Source organism: Rhynchophorus ferrugineus, unplaced genomic scaffold (assembly GCF_030347505.1).
Source record: "Rhynchophorus ferrugineus isolate W39M unplaced genomic scaffold, kcgeb_rfMv2 rfM3, whole genome shotgun sequence".
In the NCBI taxonomy this organism is placed as follows: Eukaryota; Metazoa; Arthropoda; class Insecta; order Coleoptera; family Curculionidae; genus Rhynchophorus; species Rhynchophorus ferrugineus.
The window spans coordinates 60019822-60039788 of NW_027472582.1; the positions used below are offsets into that span (position 1 = coordinate 60019822).

At 30.4% G+C, this 19967-nt stretch overlaps 2 protein-coding genes across 8 annotated transcripts in view; one reads left to right on the plus strand and one right to left on the minus strand.

Annotated features, from left to right (window-relative positions):
• The window catches only part of LOC143193040 (aquaporin AQPAe.a), a 28064-nt gene extending 25588 nt beyond the window's left edge, over positions 1–2476 (minus strand). The window contains exon 1 of one of the 2 annotated variants that reach the window (XM_076398967.1): positions 2336–2476. In XM_076398967.1, the coding sequence (XP_076255082.1) occupies positions 2336–2366 (31 nt within the window). In that variant the 5' untranslated portion in view covers positions 2367–2476. The remainder of the gene's footprint in view (positions 1–2335) is intronic. The other variant, XM_076398969.1, reaches the window with a different exon arrangement.
• LOC143193038 (breast cancer anti-estrogen resistance protein 3 homolog) overlaps positions 1–19967 on the plus strand; it is a 262731-nt gene that overhangs the window by 223845 nt on the left and 18919 nt on the right. The window lies entirely within an intron of this gene.

The following is a 19967-nucleotide window of genomic DNA, read 5'->3' on the forward strand; positions in this document are numbered from 1 at the left end:
CATTGGATTACAAAAATTCCGGTTCAGTGTATATTAAACATTTTAGAAACTTATGGTGATGCTGCTCCGTCAATCCCAATTGTTGGATTTTGGTTGTAATGATTTACAAGTGATAATTTTGATGTCACTGGCAAAAAACTATTCCCTGGAAAAGTTCCAAGGAAAAACTTTTTGGAGGAAAATCTAACTGATTTTCTGAAATTGTCTTTTCAAACAGTTATCATATCGTAGAAATATGAGTCTACTATGATATTCCCAAGTGTATAAAAACATAGGTTAGTTCAGAAGATATATACACTTCAGCACTGAAACAGTATATGCATGTTCATAATTTGTTGCCGTTTATACGTTAAGATCAGCAAGGTATAGTACATTAGAACCTGCTAAAATTGAATTAAACAGTCAACTGGACAAATTTAACGACGTATTTTTACAAAACAACAGCAATTACAGCGAGTCATAATCATCCTCGTGCAAGCCTAGCCACATGTTAAGAGGTGTGAAGGATACACCATTGCAACTCGAGTGGAAATTTCAATTGCATCCTGGGAACGCTGATTAACAGGTCAATTGAAAAATCCCCGAATAGGGAGGAGAAAAGGAAATAATCGCTGGGGGGCAGATCTGGAGATAACGGTGGATGAGGAAGCAATTCGAAGCCCAATTCATGGATTTTTGCCATCGATTTCATTGACTTGTGACACGATGCATTGTCTTGGTGAAGCAGCGCTTTCTTTTTCTTCAAATGCGGCCATTTTTTGGCGATTTCGTCATTCAAACGACCCAATAACGCTACGCAATACGCCCTGTTGATGGTCCTTTCGTTTTCAAGGTAGTGAATGAAAATTATTCCATGCCCATCTCAAAATACCGACGCCATAACCTTTCCAGCGGATTGTTGCGTTTTTCTACTCTTTGGAGCGGGTTCATCGTGTGCAATCCACTCGGATGACTGTCAATTGGACTTCAGAGTGAATTGATGGAGCCATGTTTCATCCATTGTCACATGTCGATGCAAAAACTAGGGTTTATTACGCTTGATCATCTTGAAACACTGCTCCGAATCATCAACTCGTCGTTGTTTTTGGTCAAAAGAGATCTCGCGCAACACACCTAACACATTTGCACATTTACACCTAAATTTTCACACAGAGCTTTCTTATACCTAAATATTCGGGAATGATATGATATATACGTTCAGTTGAATATCTGCTATTTCATTCAATTTCAATTTACGGTCATTTAAAATCATTTTGTGGATTTTTTTAATGTTTTCGTCGGTAACAACCTCTTTTGGGCGTCAACTGCGTTCACAGTTTTCGGTGCTCATTTCACCACGCCTAAATTTAGCATACCAATACTTGATAGTTGATTTTCCTGGGGCAATGTCCAGGAACTCGACATTAAGCCAAGTTCTTGCTTCAACTGTAGTTTTTTTCCTTCAAAAAGCAATATTTTATCAACACGCGAAATTCCGTTTTATCCATTTTATTCACAATAACAAAAGTTGCTTCACTTAAATTTATACACGCATCTTTTGTGCGTTAGGGCTAGCTAAAAAACATACGGATTTAATTCTAGTAGCCTATCTATGTGTCAGGCCGGGGACTTTTCAATTTACCTATTACCACTTGTTCACGTCGATACAGTATGGCTTGGCTAGTATAATATAGTTTTAAAATGCTAAGGAAATCATAAAGATGACAAAAAGTGAATAGAAAACGTTGGAAAATATTTTGATTAATATATATTGTATAATTTTCCCGCAATAAGTGCCTTTTTTAAAAATGTGCAAATAAAACAAAAATACACAAGAATTATTTGTCATTATATAAGTTGTGTAAAGCTAAAAACCATAATTGAGACTTTTTCAATATAAGATAAGTAATTTGTGACCTAACCTTCAACCTTATTTACAATGTAATATCTACATTATTTTTAACAATCTAAAAAAACGAATAGAACTATTTTATATCATACAAACAATTTTAAAAATACAGTCTTAAGTTTAGTAATCAAAACTTCTACTTTCCATTACTTCGTTTCTTTCTATTTTGTGCAAACTCTATAGTCAGTTAAATCGTGTTTATGCGTGCTTTCTATACCGGATAATTATTATATATGACATATTTATTTATATTGATTTACAAGTATTACAAAATATTTTTTTATATATTTATCTTTACAACAATGTCCAATATTAATAATAATTAGTATGTTGAAACATAATTGTTGCTTTTCCCATTTTTGAAAATTGAAAGCATTATCCATTAAATTTAGGATAATAATTGTTTAAATTTTTTTTTACAATAATTAATTTATAATATATACTAACCTTTATGGATGTCGCAAAAATTATCGCACATATTTAATATTCAGTTATTGGAAGATACCACCGGATATTGTATCAACTTTACTATGGGATGGTTTTGAACAAAATGGAGCTCATATTGATTTGGACAGGGGTTAAAAACGACAACGTTTCAACGTTATCGTCTACTAAATTACTATCAGGACACTTTTACGAGCGAGATATTACCCGTTCTATTTACACTGGCATTAAATATTCAATAAAAGGTGAAAATAATGATAATCTAACAACCTAATAGGTTTAATTCCGATACCAGTGTCAATGGTATTGACACTGTATTTGTTTTTAGCAAATCCAGTGATCGGTCTTGATTTATATTGAACGATATTCATGGACGAAATGTTCCGGAAAGTAATTAACATTTTTTGCGACATATGTTTGCTATTTACGAAGTGTTTCGTGTGTGTATAAACACTGGCTTAGATTTAACCAGGTTCATTCAATAATTCTCCGGTTAATCTAGGATATTCTTGGTTAATCCAACTTTTTTTCAGAACAATTTTTTCCGGATTTTATAACATCATTTGTCTTTATTCTCAATAACAGGTCAACCGAAAACTCGCTGACCTGACACATAGATAGAGCTACTAGAATTAAATTCATATGTTTTTTAGTTAGCCCTAACCCTCAAAAGATGCGTGTATAAATTTGACAGCTGTCGGATCATTATTTTGTGAAATATATCATTTTGAGCAAAACAACTTTTGTTATTGTGAAAAAAATTAAATTTCGCGTGTTGATAAAATATTGCTTTTTGAAGTGAAAAAATTTGAAGTTAAAGCAAAAATTTGACTTGATGCTGAATTTCCGGACACTGTCCCAGGAAAATCAACCATCAAGGATTGGTATGCCAAGTTTAGACGTGGGGAAATGAGCACCGAACACAGTGAACGCAGTAGACGCCCAAAAGAGGTTGTTACCGACGAAAACATTATTAAAATCGACAAAATTATTTTGAAGGACCGTAAATTGAAATTGAATGAAATAGCAGACACATAGAAACGCAACAGTCGGCTGGCAAGGTTATAGCGTCTATATTTTGGGATGCACATGGAATAAGTTTCATTGGCTATCTTGAAAAAGAAAGGACCATAAACAGCGACTATTACATAGCATTATTGGATCGCTTGAAGGATGAAATCGCCGAAAACGGCCGCATTTCAAGAAAAAGAAAGTGCTGCTTCACCAAGACAATGCACAGTGTCACAAGCCAGTGAAAATGATGGCAAAAATCCATAAATTGGGCTTCGAATTGCTTCCTCATCCACCGTATTCTCCAGATCTGGCCCCCAGCGACTATTCCCTGTTCTCAGATCTCAATAGAATGCTCGCTAGGAAGAAATTTTCGTCGAATGAAGAGGTGATCGCCGAAACTGAAGCCTATTTTGAAGCAAAGGACAAATCGTACTACAAACATGGTATCGAAAAGTTGGAGGGCCGCTATAATCAGTGTAACACCCTTGAAGAGTATTATGTTGAATAAAAAAAAAATTTGCCAAAAGATGTGTTTTACTATGGTAGGCCGGGGACTGTTCAAATGATCTGTTATATGTATGTTGACATCTTGAGCTTAAGATATTTTTGATATTTACTACTACAATATTTTACGATCTATTATTGATTATTTACGATTCTTTTTATTTTTCTTGGAATGATTACGAGAGGTCCAAATAGTTCCCTGATTGGTCGACAAATTGGTGTTTTTGATCCGTTGTCAGCAAAGATTAATCATATACTACTTCGAAATTAAACTATGCGCGCTCACATTTTTGTCATTTCCCACAACAACTGACAGTTATAGTCGACCAAAGTCCTGGTGCACAGACTCCGTGATGCTCCGTGAGCTTTAACACTATTTTTCCTAACAATAAGCAAATAATTTAATTAACACTTACAATTATTTTTTGCTTTTAAATAATAAAAGTTGTTTCACAAAAACTGAGACTGGTGAACAAATAGATAGTAGTTTAAGGAAAAATTAATTTCGGTTTTATTCATGTTTTTCATACAACAGACGATGATACATATACAACAACAATTAATGATACATGTACGGTTTTGTTCGCCGATCTTATGTCACTTTTCTAAGGAAACCATAATTATGTCTATCCTGTTTTAAGTTCAACGATGGAGGCACAAAAGCTTCCCAACAAAACCCCTATCAATTTTGGACAATAAAATTTTTCCTACTGATCAATTCTGTCCATTTTGTTTTGCCAATACCACTTAAGACTTAACATCACCTTACTTGGTGTGAATACGAGTGCCAACCGCTTGTGAATTTTGTTGTCGTTCGTGAACAGACTCAACGACAGTTACATTTCAAACGTGATACTATGGCTTCATTGAATTATAGAGATATGCAACTTTCTCCCTCTTTTTCTTACACTATTTCCTACTTTTCTAATAGATCTTTAGATAGTATTTAAAACCTTAAAGTTTTATTTGAAGGAATTTGTACAATGGAATATTGTAGCTTCCATAATTAGCTTCCATTTTTACATCATTCACAGTATCACATATTGGTGTTTGATCCGGACCACTTCTAAAGCAAACTCGTACTTTTGCATCAATCAATATATTTTATGATTTTTTAATATTATTCAAATAAAACTGATAGTTATGGACGACCAGAGCTCTGGAGTACAGTATCCGTAAGGCTGTTTGACCTTAAAACTATTTTTACTATAAATAAGCAGTGTTTCATTAAAACCTACTACTAACTGTTTCTTTTCATTTTCTCCTTCAATTTTTTTCTTCTTTTCTCCCTTAAAACTACAGGTTACAAACAAATAATCTAGTTTTTCTAAGAGATCTTTATCCAATAAGTATTAATCATATTCTATTTTAAAACAAATAAGCACTATTTATGACATTCTAATATATTATAAATATATTGTCTAAATAAGATTTTATAACTTAAAACTTTTTTCCGGGGAAATTGGCACAATATTGTCCAAAAAGCGGCGGGAATATGAATATAATGAATAAATGTTTTTATATTCTATAAAAGCAGTTTGCATCGATTCCTTATCTTCCTATACTTTGAGCTCTTTACGACGTTTTTACATTCAACGTCAAATACACCGTCTTTAAGTTTTTAAGATTCACATATTCACATAATGAAATATTAGAATATGCATTTGAAACAATTGATTTATCTTCACAAATCACACTTACTTAACACAATTAAATATAAAATGGAAGAAAAAAGTGATTCTGATTCAAAATTATGATATGTAACATTTTTAACTAGTTAAACTCTAGTTCATTGGTTAAACATTAGAGAGAAAATAATATCTGATAAAAGGGTTATCCCAATAATCCAGGTAATATATTTATATGAACATATTTTTAAAAAGAAAGTGTCGTGTTAGCTATTTCATGATTCAACTAATGAAATATCCTGAATAAATATATTGGAAATTTTAAAAAAATTATTAGCTTGTAAACTTTGCACAGTTTTAACAATGACCATTACAGATAACAATTTTAAATAGTTTATTACTAGTGTTCATATCAGAGCATCAGAATGCCATATAATTTATAAGCTTGCAAAATAAATAATATTTTGTTAAAAAAGCACCAACACCAATAATTCAAACAGTATATTTGCTTCAATAACAGTTTATCGCAGTAAGATGATATTATTAATTAATAAGTTTATATATATATATATATATATATATATATATATATATATATATATATATATATATATATATATATATGTATATATATATATATGTATATATATATATTTATATATATATATATATATATATATATATATATATATATATATATATGTGATATAAAAAAGTGATGCTGATTCAAAATGATGATATGTAACTAAACTCTAGTTAATTGGTTAAACATTAGAGCGAAAATAATATCTTATAAAAGGGTTATCCCAATAATCCAGGTAATATATTTATATAAACATATTTTTAAAAAGAAAGTGTCGTGATAGCTATTTCATGATTCAACTAATGAAATCCTATATCCTGAATAAATATATTGGAAATTTTAAAAAATTTATTAGCTTGTAAACTTTGCATAGTTTTAACAATGACCTTTACAGATAACATTTTAAATAGTTTATTATTAGTGTTCATATCAGAGCATTAGAATCTCATATAATTTATAAGCATGCAAAATAAATAATATTTTATTAAGAAAGCAGGAACACCAATAATTTAAACAGTATATTTACTTCAATAGCAGTTTATCGCAGTAATATGATATTATTAATTAATAAGTTTGAGGATTTATATGATATATATATATATATATATATATATATATACAGATATCGCGTCAGCGCCTAAATAAAATTTTAATAAACTAATGAAAATTAATAATGGAACAAGTACTATAATGATCTATGTAAAGGCCTCTATTCAGGCGTTTCTAAATAAATAATCTCAACCATGTAATTTTGCAAAACAATTAAAATATAAAATAAATATTGCACATTTTATATAAATCGCAAATCCATTAAATCCTCTTGTCGCTACAGTGGTTTAACGTTGCCGGCTATTACCCTCGATTCACGCAATAGGACATTATTGTTTCTTATCTAAATACCTAGCTTAATAAGTATAATAAAATAATCAAAATAAGAACTCGAAAAAATGCACTACCTAATTCCTTAAGATAACAATGATAAAAGACTACATTAGCGGTTGTTAACTTGTTAAATTGTTAACACTTTAATGTCCCAGAAATGCTCTGAATAAACTTAAAAAATAAAATTATTTTAATATAAAATATTTGTTGTTATTTATATATATATATATATATATATATATATGGTATATATGGTGTGGTGGAAGTGGTTATAGCGATAGAACGGTTTTCCTTTGTCAGTGTCCTCAAATGATTAACGAAGAAATTGAAACCTAACTTCATTGGATGTATCTCAACTTTCACAAGTCCTTTCACGGTCCTTTGCTGGTACTGAAAAGAACGTGTATTTATGAACCAATAAATTGATGCTGCAGAATATCGAACATTCTTCACTAAGCTCCTCATTACCAAAAATCTGTTGTTCTGAGCTTGCAGTCTGTTTCGTATTGGTCTCTATGATGTTAATCTGACTTATGGATCTTCTTTCATCTGTTCATTAAATAACCGTTTAAGAATACTCATATCACACTGTAACAGTGTCCTATTCAAGTCACGTAGCAACCTCAAGTCACTAACAACACCTAGTCACCTAACAAACAAATGACCAAACAAAAAGTATACAAAATAACAACAAGTAATATTTTAGCTGTGATTGTACATATGCAATCTTATTTAAACGAATAATACAGAGCTTGGCAAGTTCTGCTTATTTCTTTGGATATATACGCCATTTCTTTTTTGTATTATTGATATAATAATGTTATAAACAGTTAAGTAAGTAATGGTATACTATTAATAAGTAAGTAATAAGGTAAGTATTAATAAGTATTAGTAATGTTAATACTGAATAAAGGGTAATTTTCAACAAAAAAATTATAATTCGACATTTGCAACGTTAATATATAACGAAACAATTAAGAATAAATATATAGTATTTCAAAATTAGTATTATCGATGTGATCGGTCTTAAATAATGATGGATGATTTATTATAAAATTTTATATTTACACCATATATTTCAAATATTTTAGGAAATATTTTTAAACGAAAAACGATCTATAAAAACATAATATAACCATAATTATAAAACCCTATTCCCAGTTAGAAAGTATTCCTTTTTTTATTATTTTATGATGCTGTTGACATTTTATTTTATATTGGATTTGGACAACAATCTTAAATTAGCCACTATATCTAATATGAATTCTGTACCATCCAATTCAGTCAGCGAGGGTGAATCTCCGATTAATACTTCCAATTCAGAGTTCACCCTCACTGCCACTTTTATTAACTCATAAAAAGATTTATAAAAGAATTTCCGCTGTCAACAAATCTCATCATCAAATAAAGTCTTGAGTTTCAATAACGGGTCCGCCAAACTTTAGAAAACATGACTGAACAATAACATTAATGAAATAGGGTTAAGGAAAATGTAATTTAGGGTTTTTTTCCAATAAAATAAATATAATTTTACAATAAAGTTCTATTCAATTAGTCTATTCAAAGTTTTTTTGTACATACGTCATCAAGATGTTTAATGTATTGCCTGTCGCAATTTGGAAATTCATTTTAGAATCAGACAATATTTTCCTTCTCATTTTATTGTAGTTAAAAAGGGACACAATGCTGTCTGATTAGTTCGGACACGTAAACGAATGAGCCTGTCAAAGTCGTCCGGTTGTCAGTCGTACGCAAAATTTATGAAAGCGATAGCGATAAGAGGTTAAACTCTAACCTATAAACTATTGTGGCTGTATAATTAACTATAGTTTTTAGATGTACTATAATGTAAAAATAAATTATATTTGATAAAATTTTTGTTCAATTATTTTATTTAGATTAAAATTTTGTTGTATGTCAAAGCAAAACTGAACTCAAACTCAGAGTTTAAATTTAAATGGAGTATGTAGGAAATAACTTTGAACAGACTATATCTCACTTATTATTGTTTGAGATGTATATAAAGGAATTCACTTTAAAACTCTTCCTTAACCTATTATATAAAACACATTTGCTCCGAATATGTTTTAATCGGAAATAGTTTAAGCATTTTCATATAAATTTTGATAGATCTAGTAACAAATGGTCACACATTATTGTAGTCTAAAATCGCTCCATTTCATTATCCGTTTCAATTATTATCTGTCTCTATTACTTGAAAAGAAGAATACTTTATTGTAAATTTACTCAAATTAATATTAATACTCAAATCAAATTGGCTCCAGTTTTTAAAATTGTTCAGACTCTGATGTTAATTATATTCTATAAAATTGTATTAAGCTCAAGAATTTCACGTAATAAAAATAAATTTCTTCGGTTTGAAAAGGCACTCTTTCAAGAAACAAGTACACAAATAACTTACTTCAATAGATTTAAACAAAAGGTCTTTAAAAATGATTGGTGATGATAACGGTTTTTTATCGTAAAAGCGGAAGTTTAATGCTCCATTATTCCCCATTTTTCCTTCGCAAATGTTTTATCCCACTGTAATTGGTGATTCTAGTATCATATATTCGCAACTAATATTAGCAATAATAATATCCAATGACTTAAAACAATAAATGTCATTTTCAACCAGAATATCCTTATTGTTAAGTGAAATATAAGTTAAAGAGATTTATAAATATGATAAATGTATTAAAACAATTAAATTAAATTAGTTTCTAGTACATTTTTGATAGAATAAATCAGACTTATATATTTACTAACTAGCGACCCGCCCCGGCTTCGCACGGGTGCAATGCTGATACTAAATTAAATACACTACAGAAAAAATATGAACGTTGTATATAAAAACATAGCGGCCCGCTCCGACTTTGCACGGGCATAAAATATATATGCCTATGTCACTCAATGAAAACATGATTAAAATCGATCCAGTATTTTTGGTTCATTCATTACTGCCCTTGGCCTGCACGCATTAAATTTGGAGTAAAACAATTCCTCTTCCCCTATACTTACTATGAAGATTTCCTGCTATCTTTGGAATATCTAAATTCATACAATTTTTATTACATTACACATTTTTAAACGCAAATTTTAAATTTGTAATATCTCCGAAAATATTTGTTTAATTTACATGCTGTAAGGAACCATATTGATCTATATTAATTGCACACTGTATTTAAGGTACTTAATTCGATAAGGATTAATGCCGTATTGCTTAAAATAGCTTCGTAAATAAGCCATTTTCTCACGTAAAAAGTAAACAATAAAAATGGTTAATGTGGGTTATCCCTAAAAGATAAACATATACCATCGCGGACTTTTTTGTAGACCTTTTTATGGTGTACAATACTGTAGTACATTAATTTGATCTAACTCGTAGGGTTAGGCAGCGTTTTTGCTAATTGCTAAATAAGCCTAAAAAATAGGTTAATTTACGACATCACGTTAGAAACCTCTAAAATTAGCGATGTTGCCTTAGTATATTATGCATGTATTATACATATAAACCTTCCTCTTGAATCACTCTATCTATTGAAAAAAACCGCATCAAAATCCGTTGCGTAGTTTTAAAGATTTAAGCGCACATAGGGATATAGGGACAGAAAAGGCGACTTTGTTTTATACTATGTAGTGATTTTGATTTTGATATCAATAGCAAAGGATGGTCTAGAGGACCAAAAATAATAATGAAATTGATATTATTTTGCTTGCGTTATTAAAAGATCTGCCACGAAAAGCAATAGTCATATTATAGTCAATGACTGTTTGAGACTGAACCATCTTCCGGAATGTTTTAAGGTTGCTCGAGCAATTATGCTTAAAAAATCTGACAAACCGGAACAAGTTGAATTTTACAGGCCTTATTTCGCTGCTACCTACAATACCAAAATTATTTGAGAAACTGCTGTTAAAACCTGTTAAACCATTGATAAATTTCCAGTTAGGATTTCGCAATCACCACTCGACAATCGACCAAGTGAACAGAGTAACAGCGGTTACTGAAAAGGCATTCGAAGCATTCTCGCGTGAAGCATACTTCTCATAACTTAAATCTATTTCGTATGGAGATCCACAGGGTAGTGTCTTAGGACCACACCTATATCTACTCCATACTGCTGATATCCCAACAACAAAAGAAACAGTACTTGGAGCATTTGCCGAGGACACAGTTATCATGACAAAAGATATATCTCTATCTAAGACTGTAGAAAAAGTATAAGTAGTGGTCAACGAAATCTAGAAATGGACTAGAGACTGGAAAATACAGTTTAATAGCTTCAAATCTCCAAATGTTAATTTTGCGTTGCAGCGAAATAACAAAAATATAATTATATCACTTGACGAATGCGCGATTCCTCAAGCAGAATTAGCCAAATACCTCGGAATATATCTCGATGGTAATTTAAACTGGTAACATCATATTAGACAAAAAGCAGAGCTAATTAAAATCCAAGTCAAACAACTGATTAGTCGGAAGATACTCTCAACTTAGCCTAAATTCAAAGATATAATAAAGCCAATTTGGAACTATTGGGTGCAAATATGGGGTTGCACGAAGAAATCAAACCAACTTGTAATTTAAAGTACCCAAAACAAAGTTCTACGATTAATTACCAATGCTTATCGCTACACAATCAACCAGAGCTCGATATCAAATATATACACAAAGTGATCCAAGCTTTCGCCCTAAAGCATGAAATAAGTTTGCTAAATCACAGCAATGTGGAAGCAATACAGCTGCTGGACAAAATGCACGAAATCAGAAGATTGAAGCGAATCAAACCACAAACTTCTTTAGTGTATAAGTCTATTTTTAACTTTTACTTAACTAGATTAGTTTAATTTTAATTTGGGAAATACATGTACTGATGTATTAATCCCGTACTCGCCTTGCTTGTGTATTAATACAAGTACAACAGAACAGTAGTTATAAATTAATTGTAAATTAAGATTGTACTGAGCATTTCTAACTTAAGGTCTAATTAATAATTAAAAAATTCTCAGGAAAAAAAGAAGACTTTTGTAGTATGAAGTGTTGTAGTATGACTAGCAATGAAAAGTGGATGTTTTATAACATTTACAAGACCAAAAAGCTCAGAAAAGCTATTCATATCGCTACCGAAGCGAAATATTCATAGCCATAAAGTTTTTACTAGGCGTATATTGGGATGAGTAAGGTATAACGTCGAATAGCAAGCTCATTGCTGCTAAAACCAAATGCAGAAGTTCACCGACATCAATTAAAGAAGAAGAAGAAGAACTGATGGTCCTACTAACAATTTGTTGTTTCATCCTGTTACATAACAATGCTCGTCCACACGTTGCAAAAGTTGCAAAAGATATACTATTGCAGCTCAAAAGTTCTACCACAACCAGCGTAATATCTAAACATATCGCCACCTGATTACCAGTTTTCCAACAACCAACATTATTCTTTCTACGCGGTATCGCTATGCCTCCAGAAAGACGAGAATAAACTGTGAAAATGATGGAAAATATTATATTCTGAATAATATATTTTGTAACAATTTTTCTCAATAAATGCCTTTCTAAGGTGAGAAAATGTTTTTTTTAATGAAGATATTATTTTTTATTATCAAAATTAAATCAACTATCTTCTTTGATCTACTTCTATTTCTTATAAGAATGTGTGTTCTATAAATTTCTTAAAAGTATTCCATTATCTTATTTCGTTTTATTAGAAGTTTAAATCCTCTTTCGTGTCATATAAGCTCTTAAAACCTCCTCCGATATGGCGCTGGAGATATCTGAACTTCGACGCAAAAGTAACTCGACATCGCGACGTATAAAACTTTCAAAGAATCTAAGCTGGTATTACCGGTTTTCGGAGTTTACGAGCTTTCTAAAGTTTAACTATTTTGGGGTTGGTATAGTTTGAGGAAGTTTTATAACTGCCGGTCACTATTGCGTTGACACGGATATGGGTCGATGAATTTATCGCTTATGTTTTATTTTGATTTCCTAAACTATTTGATACATCGGTGGGTTTTGTTAATTATTAAAAATTTGATTTAATTTTTGCAGATTTTTTACCAAACTTATTTTGCATAACAAATAGACTACATCGAACTTATTGTTGGAAATATTGTCCATTGTTTTGTATGGCCTTGAGTAATTATCAGTCCAGGTTTTTGAACCAGTTCAGTTTCTACATATTGTGGGAATATCCAAGCCGCCGCAAGCCACTAAGATCGAAATAATCACTTGCAAAATTAATAATAAAATAAATAATCGTTTATTTATTATATTATTACTAATCGTTGCCAACTTGTCTTTACAATAACTTAAATCTATGTATATACCACGGAGGATCCAACGTCCCTATCTTAGTTTCTGGTGTAATAATGTTTATGTATTACCACTGCTGTTTTTCCATTAAATGCACCTCAATGCATTACCCTACATAAGATCAAATTGTTTGATTTTTTTAGAGAATTGAATTGAATTCCTTCTAATTTTCTTCCAATTAGCTAATATATTTTCCTATATTTTAACTTCAGTTGTGTCCTTTTCGTTTTTACATGTTCCTTCCATGGAAGTTTTGCATCAAGATTCATTACGAGATGCTTATCGTTATTGCTATGTGGAATGATATTATTATTTATTATTATTGGTGCTTGTGCAGTCTTATTATACATCAACTGCATTATATTATCACTTGTTTGTTGCAATTTTCGTATGGCTTTTTTGGTCAAGAATCACAGAATCATCTGCAAAGATAGCCTTCGTCATATATCACATGCGTAAGGTAAGTAAAGAATTAGCCCCAATAAACTTTCTTATGGTACACCTGTGTTAGCTTATTTTATTGTAGAGTAGGTTTCCTCTTGTTTAACTCTAAACCTTCTGACTGTAATGTAAGATTTTAATAGTTCACTTGTTGTTTTGGGGTGATATGCCATACCCTATCGAAAATTTGTGCTAAATCTAATAATTATCTAAACATGCCTTTTTACCTTCATAAGCTTTTTCAATTACATCTGCTATTCTTTGAACCTGATCAATTGTTGTTTTATTAATAAACCCATACTGATGTTTAAATATTAGATTTTTTCTCTGTATAATCTATTTTATTCTTTCAACATGAGTTTTTTTATAATACCTTATATATTTATGGTATAGCGAAATATATCTATAAGCTTTTATATCATTTGGGTTTCTAAAATGTGTTTACGAATAAAAATACATTTCTTAAGATATAACGTCGTCATCAAGAAAATTACCAATTGATTATGTCCTTAAAAACATCTTTACTTTGATACTACTCGTATAGACCGCAAGTACATGTGTTTACATGGCCTATAAAGTATTTATCAGTTTTCATCGTAAATTTTGAATTGCGAGAAATTATGTACGAACAAATCAGTTACGATTGGGGAACTAACAATCGTTTAATATTGTAAAGCTTATGAAAATACAGCGGAGTATCTACAGGGTTACGTTGTGCAAGTACAATTGCCACAACGACCAATGATGTGGTCCTACCACCACATTTATTACGTTCATTGGTTTCTCAGAGTGTCTAGAATGTCTCAGGATGACGTCGTTTGACTCAATGCATATTCTATCAGGCTAACAGTTAACATAACAACAGGTAACAGTCAAATTTATATCAGACTTGACAAAAGATCTGCCAGTGAGTACGCGAAAAAGTGTAATTCACTGACAATCGATGATGGGGTATTGTTATTGTTGGAGAAAAATTGCAAGGTATAGGTAATGGTGATGATATGAACTTAACTGGGACATTTAGTACTACGATTAAAAATAACAGAGAATGACACCAAACAAGACAAATTGGAGAATAAAAGAACATTGCTGCAGCAAAAACAAGACATATAATTAAAAACCCATCACCAATCTAGTGCCTGAATAAATACGCATTAGATTATATGATAATTCTACAACCAATTATAATGAAAAGAATTTAACATTACAATGACATACAAGTGAGGATCATAAATAACAGTCTATGTAAAACTATCTAAATATTAACAATAAATGTTATGATATATGATATTTTGCAGCCAGTTCAGAAAAGGTCTTAAAGCATTATCAGAACAATGATTTTCATATAAAACCCATAAATAACAACTGTATTATTTCATCTACGCATATTCTAACAATACACTATAGTATATGATATTTTGCACACGACTTTAATGGCATTTTAAAGCATTATAATAACAATACCTTTCAGATACCACCCATAAATTATTTCTTTTTTTAGCCATTATCTATTTGTATATGCTTTAAGTGCTTATATCCTACAAAGGCGGATTAAAACGTCAAAATAGTTGAAGTAAAGTGTTAAGATCTTCTTAAGAACCTCACACTCAGAGAACATATATCAAAAACATACATATGTATATGATATTTTGCACACGGTGATGCTCTGGATCCGAAAGCATTATAATATAACAATGTCGCTCATATGACGATCATAAATCAAAGCTTCTTTTTTTAGTAACAACATATTTGCCCGAGAATTTGAATATAATAACAATAATAATGTTATCACGCATTTTCTAACATTTATGTAAAGGTAATTAACAGATCTCGTTTTGTTTATTTTGTATTTTGTACAGTTGTATTTTATATGGACGCCGCCGGTATTAAATCCGTTTATTGCTCCAACTAAGCGCGGTTTTTAATTACTGTTATTTTTTCTAACCAGGATAACTAAACATAACGTCGGGAAACGAGATTAATAAAGTAAGTAATAGTGATATTCGAAATACGTTTTGCAAAACAATGCGTAACTAATTTGCGCTCGTTGTAGTTTCAAATAACAAGCGAACAATTAAAATAAGGAAACAAAATATATAGACGTTATATATAGTATGACCAACTCCTTGGCCGATCCGTTGTTTGCTGATGATAGCTCTATATACCTTAATACAGACGTTGAAGTTTAAAATGTTTTCGCTTGAGAATTAATGAAGAAAAGATTCGCCAAAATAAGGAAACAAAATAAACAGTGACCTTTACGGCCGAAGTAATAAACTGGATCAACAAAGCTACAATGGCTTTTGATTCTCTAAGATATTACATATACAGATAAAATATTACCATCAAGACTAGAATCTACCACTTTCGAACGCTTATCCTGCCAATGATTTTGAATGTAAGCTTGAGGTCTTTCAGATGAGATGGTCTCCGAGGTCGTGTAATGAAGTCACTCGTTTCAGATGTGATAATCAATAGGTGAGGAACAAATCCAGAGATGTAGAATATAACTTTTTGGACCATGCTTAAAATACCTTTTGCGACCTATAGGTCGAAAGAGACTAGAACAATTGTGGTCGATTGCCAACTATGGCAGAATTTAATAAAGAATTTAGTGAATATTGGTTTAAGAACTTATCACCGTCCTCGAGCGATTGATGAGTATCATGATCTCTAATATTCTCATTTACCAAAACAAACGCAAATATTGTAATTAAAATAACAATATTACTGTCAATTACTTGTCTGTTTATAGTAGCATCAAATACGGTAACTTGTTATATATATAAGTGATAATAGATTATTGCATATACTATATTATTCAATAAATTTACAGATATATAACGAAAATTATGAGAGACAAATATAAGACTACAGATTAAAATTTTAAAATGAAGCTATTCTGCAATATAATTTCGGTCTAATCAATGAATCCCATCATTGTACCGAGTAAGCTAAATCTGGTAAATAAGACTAATAGTGAAGCAATTCGTACCATAAAATATATCTATTCTCGAAACTTTTTGCTGGACGATTAATATATTATCTCAAGTTTTGCTGAAAAGATTTGATGATTTTAATTTAGAGTTATTGGGCTATGTGAAAAAACATCTTAGCTGGATTCTTAGAAAATAGTTATTTTATTCAGTTAATGATGCGTTTTCGCGAATATTTGCATCCAATTTTTAATTAAATTAATATTTGATTTGATCTAAAAATTACAATAATAATATCAGTTGGTTTTTACCAATTTTGAGGTGGTTCATGAACAAAATCACTTTTTCGCCAGAAAACTTACTCTAACCACTTCTTGGTCGATTTCTAAAGCTAAAGAACAAGTTTCATCTGACCCTTTGTCTTTTCTTTAATCATTAAGGAATGAATAACACATTACACATACATAAATAGCATACAGGCTTATTAGACAAATCAGTATTCTACAGGGGCATAGGTGAGGAACCTTAGAGCAACTCAAAATTACCTCTTTACAAACGACAATTCTATGCCAGTCAAAGTTAAATGATTTTGAATATTAAAAATACAGAGGTAATAAACCAGATTAGCACCCAAACATCTTTTAAAAACAAAAACGTTTCTCCTTTCGTTCCGATCCGACAAAATAGTTTCTGAAATTCTGAAGCAATGGGTAAAAAGCTCTCATATCAGAATACAGAATACTATATAAAGTTTTAATATTATTTTTGCAGCATAATTCTAAAGAAAGGCAGAAGCTTAATCGCTCGCTGACTTAAAGGAATTAAAGCATTAGAAAAAGATATCTTGATACAATATGATACATTTTAACGAACCCAATCAAATGTAGAGTACGTCCAATCCCTTCCATTCCCAAAAAATCAACAAAAAAGAGATAATAAAAGGTTAACAAAGTTCTACTCTAGAGATGACTCTGAAAATTCCGATGAAAAGTCAAATATCCTAGATAGTGATTCAGAAAACAATGACAATGTCTTTACTGAAAGGTCTAAAGAAAGACCTTTTTACCTTTCTTAAATGTTCGTGAAAAGAAACTGGTTGCTACTCTTCTCTCCTAGAAAAAATAATCAAAAACACTTTAATCTATGATAGGAAACGTAATATTTTTCGTATTATTAATGTTTAATTTTTGATTTTATTAAAAATTTATTTTTATATACATTATATTATGTTTTTATATATACTATTATATATGTTATATTTTAAAAATATATTTTTTATTAATAAAAATGAAAATTACTTTATAAATTGAGAACATCATCTCAGAGACGCCGAAGATATCTCGGAGATCACAGCAGAAAGATTAAAAGGAGCGATTTCAAAAGCGTAAAAGAGGAAGATACAATTTTACCAAGTATCTTTATAATTTCAAAACAGCCTTGCTACTAAAATTTGACAGTTTCCATAATTTTCGCATTCATATCGGAGAAACAATAAATGATTATTGTATCAGGTTTTATTATCTTCATCAGAGAAATATACAAATTATACCGAATACAAATGTTATAAATAGCAGAAAACCAGTTCTAACGCAAATTTTCCTATTTTAAATTTCTACAGAAAAGTACTTGAATCAACCAATTAAACTAATGAGAACTAAACATCAAATAAACGTTAATTGACTGAAAACGTTTACAGTACTTAAATCAACAATATTTTTTTAAATGGATAATTTAAAATCTAATTTGCATTTAGTATGTGGACTTTATAACAGTCAGTACTTTTTACGAATCCTCCTAAAGTAACAGTTTAACGTATTTAAAAAATTAAATAATATACTTATTTTTATTATTTATTTTTCTATTCTGCTTTTGTTTTAGTTTATTCAATATTATTATTATATTTTATCCTAATATGGACTATAAACATTATAATAAAGGGATTTGGCATACTATTTTGGTAATATTATATATTGGCACTGATATGAAAGTGATCGCTATCATATTAGTGACTATGGATCTCTCACGCGTTCTCTGTCTATAACTGTCATGAGAAATTGTGATCTTATGTGAGTCTTATTTAAACGTTAATTTAACTAATAGCTGCTTAATTAAATGAAATCATTAATTAAAGAATGTCGACTCATTTCGAACACTGATCTAGGTGTGTTTAAATCCACGTTGAAGCAAATTTTACACTTATAAATGAAATCGTCCCTACAAAATTCAATTAATGTACAAATTGAATTCAGTAACCATTAGGAATAGGATATGCTCGACTCACTGGTCGTGTTTCCTCAACAGGTCGTTTTTATTTAAGAAAACTGTAGTCGATTATCTATAGATTTATAGATTTTTGTCTCTAAAATTAGAGGGAATCGTCAGGAGAGAAAGTTACAGCGAAAACATTTAGTTTCAGCAGAATTAAGCCACGTGCTTGATTGAGCTAAAAGCATGGGTATTATAAGTGATATGTTTCCTCAAAAATTGATCCCTGAAAACCGTACCGGTACTCCCCAAAAAGATAAAGTTAATGCCGAATATTCATCAAGAAACGGAATTGATTAAAATAAAAGTAAAAATCACTTTTTTCTTGTAAAGATCCTAATCGATTGATTTTGACGATTATATATTTTTTTAATATAATTGTATTTGAGGTGTTGAGAAACATAATAGTACAAATGAAATGGTTACCATGTATCGAAGAGAAATTTTGAGCAAAATTTGTTTAAAGTTTGGTTTTTAGGTGCCGTGTCATAAATATGGTATGAAATAATTAAGATCTACGCCCCTTTAAAATACTAACTTATTTAATAAGCCTTATTCCATTTATGTATGTGTAATGTGCCATTTACATTATATATTGTACTTTATCATATATACTCATATATAATAATAATATTAATAACATAATATTTTGACGACGTTTCAACTAAATCTAATCTGCTGTCTTCAGGTCTTGCTTCCTTAGGACGGGCTGTACTTGTAAAACAGTACTAAAAAAAAGCTCGAAATGAGATCGAGCGATTTTCTAAAGAAAACGAGAAAGGGGCAAACCAATTCTGACACTACCGTTCACTTAAGAACTTATTAGTATAAACACCACACGATTTTCGGAGAACCAGCACTATATTTTTGTCTTCTCAAAACCAAACCTTTCAAGCATGCAAGTGTTCTTATATAGATATGACGTTAGGAAAACTAGACAATTCTTTCCCCATTCTTATATATAACGTAAATCGAGTGGTATTTTAAATTTATTATAATAATTTTTTGGAAATAATTTCCATTCTTGGCATCCGTTGCACGTTCCGACCCTTCGAAAGACTTAT